The 12384-nt window shown below is 40.8% G+C and overlaps 2 protein-coding genes across 2 annotated transcripts; both read right to left on the bottom strand.

The window, feature by feature from the left end:
* Positions 1-432, bottom strand: LOC111378167. The gene has a single exon (XM_023001335.1). The coding sequence runs from the start codon at positions 430-432 to the stop codon at positions 1-3; it is 432 nt and encodes a 143-aa protein (XP_022857103.1).
* Positions 433-2297: 1865 nt separating this feature from the next.
* Positions 2298-3351, bottom strand: LOC111378156 (replication factor C subunit 5-like). The gene is made up of 5 exons (XM_023001325.1): positions 3138-3351; positions 2863-3041; positions 2610-2746; positions 2414-2509; positions 2298-2319 (listed from the first exon to the last, which is right to left on the bottom strand). The coding sequence occupies exons 1-5, from the start codon at positions 3349-3351 to the stop codon at positions 2298-2300; spliced, it is 648 nt and encodes a 215-aa protein (XP_022857093.1).
* Positions 3352-12384: the final 9033 nt, after the last annotated feature.

Below are 12384 nucleotides of genomic sequence, written 5' to 3'. Positions count from 1 at the left end.
TCATTTTTTTGGGTCTGTCAGCCTATTTTTTCTTCTGGGTTGATTGAGATGATGCTTTCCCAATTTTGGCCACAGTTCAAGCCCTGACATCGGGTGGATCACCGGGGAGTAACACTTGAGGCTTGTTTCCTTGTTATACCATGGGTTGATGTACTCATATATGCCAATATCCCTAGAAAGCATGCCTGATATTGCATGGGGACATGGTATTCCAGTAAGCTGCCATTTTTTGCATGCACATGAATGTTTTGTCAAGTCAACGCTCCACCTCAAACCGTCTCTGCTGCTTATCTCAAATTTATGGTTACCTGCATAGTCTGCCTTCAAATACCTTGCCTCAGACTTACCCTTCTCAATGATTTTCACAATTCTTGGTCCGAATGCATGATCCCACCTCTGTGCTGCTTCCCTTTTTGCATTCATCCTTATCATTTGCTAATGCCGAATTTTCTCTAGCATCGAGATGATGGGCTTGTCTCTAGCAACAACAATAGAAAAATTGAATGCCTCATACAAATTATTAAGAAGAATATCACATCTCGAATGCTCTTCGAAATGGGATCTGGTCTACTGGGAAGGAGGTTTTTCAAAGAACCAGTTGTAAGCCTTTTCACTTATGTCTTTTAACTCATTCATTGCACTCTTTCACTCTAGCACTGCCCTTGCTACAGTCCAAAATAGGTTCTTAAGGGCTAGACTTTTGTGTGCCAAGATGAAATTGCTATAAAGATGTCTAGCACAACACCTATGCTCCGCTCCTTCACAGTATTGACTTATGAAATCCACCAAACCCTTTTTGTTTGTTGGAAATGAATGCCCATGCTCGACGGTTGTGCATCCCTATGTCATGAACCAACAACTCTATGAACCATTGCCAGTTTGTTTTGTTCTCCGCATTCACAACTGCCCATGCTAACGAGAACATACAGTTCTCACCATCGATGCCAACAACTGCCCACCTTCTGCAGATTTTACAAAGCATCCATCCAATCCAACAACTGGCCTGCACCAAGCTCCTAAGTAGATGTACAATCTCTTAAAAGTATGACTTGAACATTCGATCTGCACTGTACTGCCTGGATTTGTTCTCTTCAATTTCTCACTGTAATCCCATAAAATTTTGTACTGCTCAGCTACAATCCCATTAATAACTTCTGCACATTTCAATCTTATCATGTAGAACTGATGCTTTGAAATCTCATACGTGCAATCTTCTTACGTGTTTACCTTATCTAATTCATGTTCTAGTTGGAAATCACAGTTAAAACATATTGTTGTACTATCCACTACAGAATCAGAATATATTGTTACCACTAAAGCTATTAAAGAAGCTCTATGGTTTAGAGGCCTACTTCATGAACTATGTGTCTTGAATGATTATGTGGTAGTGTGCTCTGATAGTCAGTCATCTATACATTTATACAAGAACCCCGTTTTTCACGAGCGCACTAAACACATTGATGTTAGACTCCACTTCATTAGAGATATAGTATCTCAAGAGGTGGTAAGACTTGAAAAGGTCCACACCCACTACAACCCCTATGATATGGGGACGAAGGTACTGCCACTTGCAAAGTTTAGAAGTTGCAAGGAACTTCTAAACATTGGTATAGGTAAATAATTTCCAATTTTTATCGATTTTCCATTAGAGGTGTCACTAATGGGAGACATTTTTCTTTTACAGGTCCTTTGACACCAAGGTGGAGGTTGTTAGGCAATTTGTTGTCAAACAACCTCCCGGGCTATGATGTAACCCCGGTTCTATTATCGATCGGCCTTGGCCATATGATTAATTAGTATATCGACACAATTATCGAGATAACCCAATCCACATTCCTATGGACCGTTCGAAGCAACCTATTCTTAATATTGTTGCTCACGGTTCGTCCCATTTCCTTGGAAGGCTATGTTATTAATTTGAAGCCCATTACTTTTGAGTCGAGCCTTGTTTGGTCCACTAAATAACCCTAACCTAACTTACCTTGTTTGGTTATTTGCTTGGCTTATATTCTTGGCCTTCCTCTCGGCCTCCATATGAAGTATGCCCAACCTCTCTCTGTGATACTCTCCTCTCGGTTTTCTCCTCTTCTATGTGACCTTTGTGGTTCTTTTCTAGTGGGCATATTATTGTACTTCATCTTGTCCAACTAATAGCAACCAGAAGTGGGGCGGCGTTGGTGGTGGTTTGGAGTTGTCTCAACCCGTTGGTGGTGTCGACTTTCTTGGTGAAACTGAGCCCGGTTTACCTTGGTGCTTGGCCGGAATTTGGCCCTACAGAAGCATATAGGTCTTTGCTGTTAGATTTGAGTAAAGGCAAATCTGACTCAGCAGTTAATAGTAAAACTAACATTTTTAAGTCTGGGAAATATTTTTTGACATTTATCTTCAGAATGCTAAAGAATTGACAACTTACTGCTTGGGACTTTGCTCTTCTATTATGTTTTTTGCCAGTTTCTCAATTTTATATTCCCATCCAGTCTTGATATCCTGATCTTCTTTCAAGGATGAACTGCAACCAGATCATTGTACAAATGAGGTGTAGGAAGAAGAAAGTTGCTGGAGAAATATAAAATCTACTGCAGCGGTTGCCAAAAAATATATTTAGATACTTGAATTGCCAGGTAGCTTCAAATGAGCGTATGGCTTGTCTTAGGTTATTCTTCGTGCCATTATCAATCTTAACGGCCAACTGATAGGGTAGCTGTATGCCTTCTTGTTTTGCTATGAATTCCAAGACTTCAGCAATCTATAATAGACAAAAGAAAATGCAGAAATAGTGAGAGTGAGACTTAATCTCAACCAAGACAACGGTATCAGTGAGATGCTGAACTTGAGACTCTAAACTAAATACCAGATTGTTACCTCTCCATTAGAAGGTTCGAGAAGTTGAACAATGGTGTAAAGTGAGTTTACAGGCAGTAGTTTTGAGATGTCACTGCAGCAAAAGAATACCTTATTACACCCTTTATACCTCTCTAGTACCCATGTGATGTATATCACGGCATCAGTAGATAGCTTGTCTGCCTCGTATAAAATGATTACTGCATGGATCAACATATAAATATGCCGTGCAGGTCATTTCAGTTTGTCTTGTTTTTGAAGTAGTGATAGGTGCATAAATTATAGTATACTTTTACAACTCTCTTGATTGCACTGAAAAGCTTTATCAGACTCACTATTGTTCTCCTCGATTAGTTCGACAATGATATGTTTCTCGTATCCTTTCAGTTCAGAGAGATTGACTTCAATGTGTTGTGTTGATACCATCAAATTTACTGAGATGCTGCCTACTGCTTCTCCCTGTATTGATGAATTATTTGGGGTAAAATTCTTGTCACAATTTCTACGCATTTAGAGAAATTAATTAGTGCTTATATATATTTTAGGTGTTCTTTCCTTCTAGTAAATTTTGAATCTTGGTTTGTGAATTTGTCGAAAACTTTACCAGTCTGATGTACCTTCAATCTGAGAAGCATAGAATTTGTGCAGAGTTCATGAACATGCACTTTTCACCTCGTGTAAATCAACTTTCTGATTTTGCATCCAAATGTGAATACTTCTGTTATATGTTAAGGCTATTTATATTCTCCCATTGAAATGCGTCACAATATATATATATATGGAGAGAGAGAGAGTACCTGTACTTTGTCTGCTCCAAAGTCTTCTTTAAGCAAAGCCCAGATCATGGTTCTCTTTCCCACACCTGAGTGTCCTTCAAATATGAAGTGACCGCATTTTTCTGTTCTATACTGCCAATTTCTCACAATTGTCTACAGCCAGAGTGCATTTTACCTATTGCATAGAAAATCTTGCAAGCAAGAAGGCCGATATTTGTCTGCCCATACATATTTTCTCTCATTTTCTGTCGTACTTGTATCCTTGCTCTTTAAGAGAACCACTTCAACATCAGTAGTTTGAGCTAGTGTTGAAGGTGGAGACAAAATTGGTGGTTGTGCGGGTAAAAGTACATGTGGTAGTTGTATTGGAGCTAGCAACGACAGTTCTCGTGAAAGAATTTGTTGTGGTGGCGAATATGGTACTGTTACTGTTGAGACCGATTGACCAATGATGCAGGAATTGAGATTTAATGAATTCCACTTATTGTAATTGAAGTATTGAATAAGATCACAAATAGCCCAAGAATAAGATTAAAGTAAGTAAAAGAAAAACTGGCAGAAGGAACGATGTTTTATTAATTCACTATGAAAGGAGAGTACAATACAGCAAAAGGCTCCAATAAAACTGACAGAGGAGACATTAATTTATAGTCCACGAGTCTAACCCTAAAAGAGTCCCAAAAAGGTAGAAAATCTAATGCAATTTAGATTCCTATTTAAGTCACACTTCTAACAATCTCCACCTTGACTCAAAATTTCGGTGCAACAAACGAAGCTCTAAAATTTTTCCACCTTGAGAAATAATCCGTCTGCATCAGAATAACCAATCTCCTCAACACAGTAACCAAACTCTCCACGATAACACGTTCCCCCGCCCGGCATCCACAAGCGACACCCGAACCCAAACCCAAGTTCTCAAAATTCCTCCTGGAATTAACAATCACTGGACAGGGTCAAAGCACAACCTGTAGCAGAAATCACACCAAATGCACAATCAGAAGGTCCCTTGCCAATGTTGTCACCTTCAATGATTTCTAAAGCATAACAAACATCTCCAAAACTGTACCTACGCTCCATGAGTCCATTGGCATTACAAGAATGCAGTGTACCAGCTAAAATTGGTGACAAAGCGGAATCACCAACACTCCCTTGAGCAAAGTTCTTAATTGACTCAGAGCCAAACCGAGAGGTACTGTACCAATTGAATGTCCACCACGGTACTGAACTTGTCCAAATGTCTCTGAACTGGTTCTACGCTCCCCTGCAAGATGTACAACTGGAATTTCCTCTGTCCCTCCAGTACAACCCGGACACCCCTTCGAACCTTCAAAACTCCACCTCTACCTGAAAATTTGTACCCTTTTTCGTCCAAGGTACTTAATGATATGAGATTCTTTGTAAAGTCTGGAACATGGCGAACCTGATCAAGTGTCCTCACTGTTCCATCTTGTAGCCTCAATCTAACCCGACTGATTTCTGCAACCCGACAAGATTGATTGTTTCCCATGACAACTCTACCTTGCTTCACCGTCTCATATGTTTGAAACAAAGCCCTATTAGGACACATATGATGCGAACAAGCAAAATCCAAGATCTACTCCTCAGGTTTGGATTCCCCGTCAGATACAGCCAACATCACATCTCCATCATCACAAAAATTTTCAGCAATATTAGTCTCGTTCGAATTACCTGATTGCCCTGCATGATTTGCATGTAAATCACCTTTACCTTGCAACTTATCGCAATCTTTCTTGATGTGTTCTTTCCTCTTGCAGTAATAACAATGCACATTGCTATACTTCACCTTTGATCTACCCCTCCGTCGATCACCATGAGTAACAAGAATATCTCCACTCCTAGATGTAGGATCTCCAACCAACAGCTCCATCTTCTCCTTTGAGAACAGGGCGTCGTATACCTCCTCAATGGATAACGTGTCACGACTACACAAAATAGTATCACGAAATGACAAAAAAGAATTGTGTAGCGAATACAACAGGACCAAGGCTAGATCCTCTTCATCATATTTTACCTCCAACGTCTCCAAATCTGCAACGATCTCCTTGAACACAGTAAGATGGTCCTGCAGTGACCCTCCTTCCGCCATGTGGTGAGAATACAACCTCTGCTTTAGATTCAGTTTGCTTCTCAAACTCTTTGTCATGCACAACTGCTCCAACTTGAGCCACAAAGCAGCCGCTGTCTTCTCCTTCAAAACATCTTGCAGCAAATTGTTGGATAAATGAAGTTGGATTTGCGCTAAAGCCTTCCAGTTCTTCCGTTGTTTCTCCTCCATAAACAAGTTTGCTGACATCCTATCAAAACCCAGCAAAACATCATCAAGATCCATCTGCATCAACACAGCTCTCACCTTTACTTGCCACAGCAAAAATCTTGTATTGCGATCCAATAGTGGAATTTCATACTTCAACGAATTCATCTCTGAAAAATCTCAATCAAATCATAAAGAACTTGCAACCTGCAACACCCAAAAATGAAAATTACCGAACGTGCAAGGGGCAAAATAGTCTAGAACCACAATTTTGCCCGAAATTCAAATTGGACACCACCAAAAGGTCCGTCTCGTCGTCCGAAGAAAACTTCTGAAGACACCATCGCCGAAAATCGCCGCATGCGCCGCCACTCTCCTCGCCGGAGTTCCACCGCCGACGACAGGCCGGGAACGCGCCGACGACCTGTGATCATTTCTAGACCGTCTCTGCCTGCTGAGTCCACTGGTGGTGTTCGTTTCTCCAAACTCTTTTTGGTTTGACCATAAAACACAAAAACAGATCCGACAGAAAATCGAAAAATTGGACAGATTCGTTTTCTGATTTTCTAGTAATTTTTAGACGATTTTCCTATCAGTTTCAGGCCAGAAATTCATCAAGAACCCCGCTCTGATACCACTTGTTAAGACCGATTGACCAATGATGCAGGAATTGAGATTTAATGAATTTCACTTGTTGTAATTGAAGTATTGAATAAGATCACCAATAACCTAAGAACAAGATTAAAGTAAGTGAAAGAAAAACTGGCAGAAGGAACGATGTTTTATTAATTCACTATGAAAGGAAAGTACAATACAGCAAAAGACTCCAATAAAACTGACAGAGGAGACATTAATTTATAGTCCATGAGTCTAACCCTAAAAGAGTCCCAAAAAAGTAGAAAATCTAATGCAATTTAGATTCCTATTTGAGTCACACTTCTAACAGTTATAGTATGCAATGTAGTCGGCACTGATGATTTCTCTTAATCTTTCCCCCTCAAAGGCTTCTCCTTATTTGATGAAGCGATAGTATCACATTTGCTATTAATGGAATTAAAGGTAACTCTTTTCCGATCAGAGTATGATTCTTGATCATTTTTTGTTGTTGTGGTTCTAATTTTTGTAATCACTGTACCCGTTTCTCTGATTTTTGCTGCATGAATGTCGTGGGAACTCTTGGTCAAAAAAGTACCAGACGATGATGTCTTATCGAGCTTTCTAGCGCCGGTAAAGTAAGAACCCCATTCTTCCACCTTGAGGACAAAACTGGATTTGGAACTAGAGCTGGCGAAACTTGTTGCATTACTCTCTCTTCCATGACTCGACCCTGAGTACTTTTCTCTATTGATTACTAGGGAAAAGTCTGTTAGTCTCTTGTAATAAGGACTGGTGGTAGAATATCTTGCCCCTAGACTTTTATTGAACTTGTCCAGACTTTTGATGTAGTCATCGAGTTTCTTTTGCCAGGCAGTGATCGGTGAGCCGACTGAGCGAGAAGAATTCATGGACTCAAGTGAAGGAGATAAATAGGAGTTCGAGGGAGGAGGAGGGCTGTTGATGTCGGGGGCTGATTTTGGACGTGGGATGAAGGGACTTGGCGTTGAAGAGCTGAGATTGAAATTAATTCCTAGTTTAGTTAGGTGATGAAATTCCCTAGTTTGTATTCCCAGCCAAAGACAATAAACTTCGGATATTGTTAGGAAGAAAATGATGTATTGATGTCAAGATTGATGAATACAATGTTTGTTGAAACAAGCTGTTTTCTGTAGTGTGGTAATTGGCTTTTGATGCAAGAAATCTTACTTATTGGATTTTATATGCAGTAATTATACTAGTTTCATTTATTCTCTTGGTCGAGACGATTTACTATTTCTTTATTATTATAGGAATAGATTGAACATTTATATTCATGTTGACACATAAAAATTCAGCCCAAATCGAACGGCCCAAGGAATGAAGCCCAATTGGAGGATCCCCAAATCAGATAGCCCAACGAATGAAGCCCAATCAAACAATTCAAGATGAAGGCCCAAATAGAGAGGCCCAAGAACACGGTAACACCATCGCCCAAGTTTGCAAGTCGCCCAGAATCTGAGCAAATGGAGTGCCATGCAGTTGCCCAGAGCTGTTACTCTATTCTCGCCCAAACCTTCGAGTTGCCCAAAGTCTTAGCAAACATAAAGTGTTGTAGTTATCAAGAAGTGCAGTTATCAAAGTAGTTATTAAAGCAGCCCTATCACGTTCCACGATTCAAAGAATTCAATCGAAAATGGTTGAACGACGAAGAATAATGGCAGCAGTTAAAAAAGGCAGTTCCGTGACAAGTTGGCCATTACGAGGAAAGTGGGCAATTATAAAACGATCCAGCAGTTTTTAGGCGGTTGATCACAAAGAGATTATCCAGGGAGTATAAAAGGAAGGAAAGACATAGAGCAAAGAAATCGAATCAAAAACTCTCGAACAGAGAACATGTAACTTTAAATTCCTTAGCTTAGATTTAAACACTTTTTTCAGTAACTCGTGTGCTTGTACCCCTTGGAGGCATTCTGTTTTTAATTTCCCATTGTAAAATCATTTCCAATAAAAGAACACCCCTTTTTGGGACTTTGTCTCAAGAAGTTTGTCCCTTACACAATCGTCTGATCCCTTTTAATTGTTAGCGACGAACCCGCGCGAAACAATTTGGCACGCCCGGTGGGACAGTGGTGTTTGGTGTTGAAAATACAAAAGGTGAAACAATATGCCTCAGAGATCCGATAAGGAAGCAGCAAGTCAGGGAGGAGTCCAGTCTGTGATCGAGCGATATGAGGAGCAGCATGCCTCTCCACGAACAAATGGACAGAATCAGAGCAGTAACAGTCGTTACGAACCAATGACAAAGTTGAGTCCTTGAACCATGCGTGCGCTACTTGGAGAACTCACACAAGATGTCGTTGAACAGGTAAATCTTCGAAGTATTCATAATATGGAAAGATTTACCCAAAATGGGAATGTACATTATGACAACATGGCCAAACAACTAAACACTTTGAACGAAACAATGAATAAGTTAGTAGGCCAAATATGTCAATCGGTTATGCCTCTTGCAAACCGCTTTCAAACTAGGACAATTGCGAGACACAATCCCTCAGTCTTAAATCCGAATCAAGGGATAGAACCACTTTCTGGTCCCTCTACTTCAAACCAAGGGGGTGGGGCAGTGCCAAATCAGAACAATGGTAGTGGTACGCCTAACTTGGGGGGTAATCCAAATATAAGAGATAATGTCCTAAACAATGGACAGAATATCCCACGTGTTAATGAGGGAATAGATGTTCAGGCTAATGGTAATGGCCCTAATCATGGTAACTTTGTTGTCAATCAAGGACCAAACATCAGACCTCATGCAAATCAACCAGTTAACCAGCCTGTAGGAATTCCATATGACCCCAACGTCATGTTGAGGAATCAAATTATGGAAATCGTACAGGATCAGATGGCTTTTGGGGTGCATCCCGTCATTAGGCCGACTTACACAAAGCCATATCCTGATTGGGTAGACCAAGCATATCCAGGGCCTAGAGGGTATAAAGTGCCAGAATTCTCACTGTTTATCGATTTAGGAGAGGTATCTACTCTAGAACACATAAGGCGATTCACATTGCAAAGTGGTGATGTAACCGATTACCATAAAATGAGGCTTTTCCCTAGTTCATTAATAGGAGTAGCTTTCTCCTGGTTCATCAACTTGCCAGCGAACTCTATTCAAAAATGGCAACAATTGGAACAGTTATTCCACACTCAGTTTTATAAAACTGAGTTTGAAGTCACTTTGGCTGATTTGGCGAATCTACGTCAAATGCCAAACGAATGGGCAGAAAGTTTTCTCCAAAGGTTCAAGACAGTAAGAAGCAAGTGTTTTGTACCTCTGCCCGAAAAAGAATTTGTCAAAATCGCTCAGGGCTACTTGAGCTTTGATTTAAAAAAGAAATTCCAGGATAAGGAATTTCCTGACCTTTTCCAGTTGAGTGCGAATGTGATTAGGTATGAACGACTGATAAGAGAGGAAGAACAAATGAAAAATTCTAGTAAAGGGACTTATTATAAAGACCCAAATTTTGACGTTCATACCATCAACGACGAGTCATACGATCAGGCCGAAATGTGTTTGGCCGAATTGGTCAAAGGAGATACGTATACTTGTCCTATAATGGCCAAGCCTAGACTATCGGGTAAAGATGAGCCCATAAAAGATGGAAACATGAAGGCTAGAACGTTCTCGTTCGATGTAACCAAAACTGACCTTATATTTGATAAATTATATAGGGATAAGCAGATAAAGTTGAGCGATAAGCATAAATTGCCAAACCCTGAACAAATTAAGGGTAAAAAATATTGTAAGGGGCATAATGCATGGTCACATTTGACTAACAATTGCTTAATTTTTCGCCATGTATTGCAGGATGCCATTGAATCAGGACGAATTACGTTCGACGATAAGAAGAAGATGGCAGTGGATGAAAATCCTTTTCCACAGCCACTTGGAGTGAACATGGTGACGTCTGGCTTAAAAAACAAGTTGCCAAAATTCAAGTTGGTCATAGATGATGGAGAAGAGGATCCTAGACCACATCCCAGTATCTTTGAACGAATCAAGGGGAAAGAACCAAAAACGGACAAAGACGTCCTGTGTGCAAGATGTAAAAGAGAAGTGAGTGGGAACGTGGAGAAACCAAGGATATGGCAGCCTCTCCATCGCCCTACTTTCTTCCCAAAAACTCAGCCTGGTAGAGGGCGAGGTACATCATTCTATAGAGGACCGTCTTTTGAGAGGCAGTTCAGGCCAGCAGATAATGGGAGAACATTCAGGCCACAACCTCGGCGGCCAAATGTATGGCATTCGTTCCAGTATAATGCAGGAAGGGCAATACCCTTCAATGAGATGACTAGAACCCAACAAATGCGTTTCCAACGAAACTATAGACGAATGATGAGGCAGCAACAGGGAGTGCCACATCCTAAAGCGCCTAAACTTCTCAAGATAGCCAATCAAAATGTTCTCAAAGATAGTAAAGAAACCGGTACAGATGAATCAATGAAAGAGCTGCCGAAAACTTCTTCTGGGAGATCAAAGTTTGAGCGGGACAGAAGGGATGGAGAGGATCCAGATCAACCCCTTACCATCCAGTTCAGTACGTTACCTCCTGTCGTGGCCAATAATTACTTACTGACCAATGAATTCAAGAATAAAGAAAAAGAAGAAGAAGAAAGAGAGAACGACGAAGGAGAGGCTTGCGTGCTGGAATGTAAAGAAGGCCAGACTTCTAGAGAGGCCTACAACGATAAAGAAGATGACGGGATAACAGACATTGAAAAAGAAATCGACCTAGAAGCAGAAGGAAGAAGGAGAAGAGTATCGCGCAATACTCTGTTGAAGCAACTACATCGGGAGGGAGTTCGCAAAGTAGACTTGTTGGGAGAACCATCTGGACGTCCTTTCGATTTCTACGTACTGTACGGGACATCCAAAAGGAAGAAAAGAGTGTCTCGCTCCGAAAAGTATGGATCACCCCCAAGAATAATGCCCTCTCCCACAGGTTGGGTAACTGATGAGGAAGCATTAGAAAAAAGTAAGAAGGAAATTCAGGAGACAGAGGATCAGCGCGATATGCTGCACATCGACTTATCACAGGGGGATAATTCGATAGAAAACAAGCAGGAAGTAGAAATAGAGGCTGCCGAAAAGGTTATTTTTAAATGGCCAGCCATGAAATTGACTAAACACTTGAGGCCATTGTACGTTAAAACTCTAGTTAATGGCATCCCTGTGGCAAAAGTGCTTGTCGACAATGGAGCAGCTATAAACACCATTTCATCTAGGATGATGAGGAAGTTTGCAAAGGCAGAGGGTGACATGATTCCAACAGAAGTTATCCTTACGAGTTTCAACGGAGGAGCAACTTCAGCTAAGGGAGTTATGCCATTGGACATATAGGGACGACTACTAGGACCACAGTCTTCTTTGTAATAGATGGTCCTACTAGTTACAATGTGTTACTAGGAAGAGATTGGATACACGGAAGTCGCTGTATACCCTCATCGCTCCATCAATGCCTGATCTTTTGGAATAACAAAGGCGAAGCAGAGGTGGTACAGGCCGATCATAGGCCTTTTGTCGCAGAAGCAAACTCGGTGGAAAAGTTCATGTACGAAGAAAACTATGGACTTGTCAGGGTAGTACAAGATGGGGAAGAAACTCAAGTTGTCGCGCAAAGCGAAGAGCCATTTTCAGTGGACGCACTCACTGAAATGTTCATATAGATGAGGCCAAATATAGTAGCCCTAGAAGAGCCAGTAATTGGCAAAAGAATAATCAAGGAGTCTTGAATGGATTCTAAGTTACAAAAGCAAATGGCCGATATTCAGGCATTCAAAGCCAGACTGATGGCTTTCAATAAGGAATGCAATGACAAGGCAAAAGAAGAGATAACCCTAAAAGCGCTGAAGGACAAATTG

Source organism: Olea europaea, chromosome 3, assembly GCF_002742605.1.
Source record: "Olea europaea var. sylvestris chromosome 3, O_europaea_v1, whole genome shotgun sequence".
Lineage (NCBI taxonomy): Eukaryota > Viridiplantae > Streptophyta > Magnoliopsida > Lamiales > Oleaceae > Olea > Olea europaea.
Note: the sequence above shows the minus strand (reverse complement) of the source record. Positions and strands in the feature narration are given on the sequence as shown.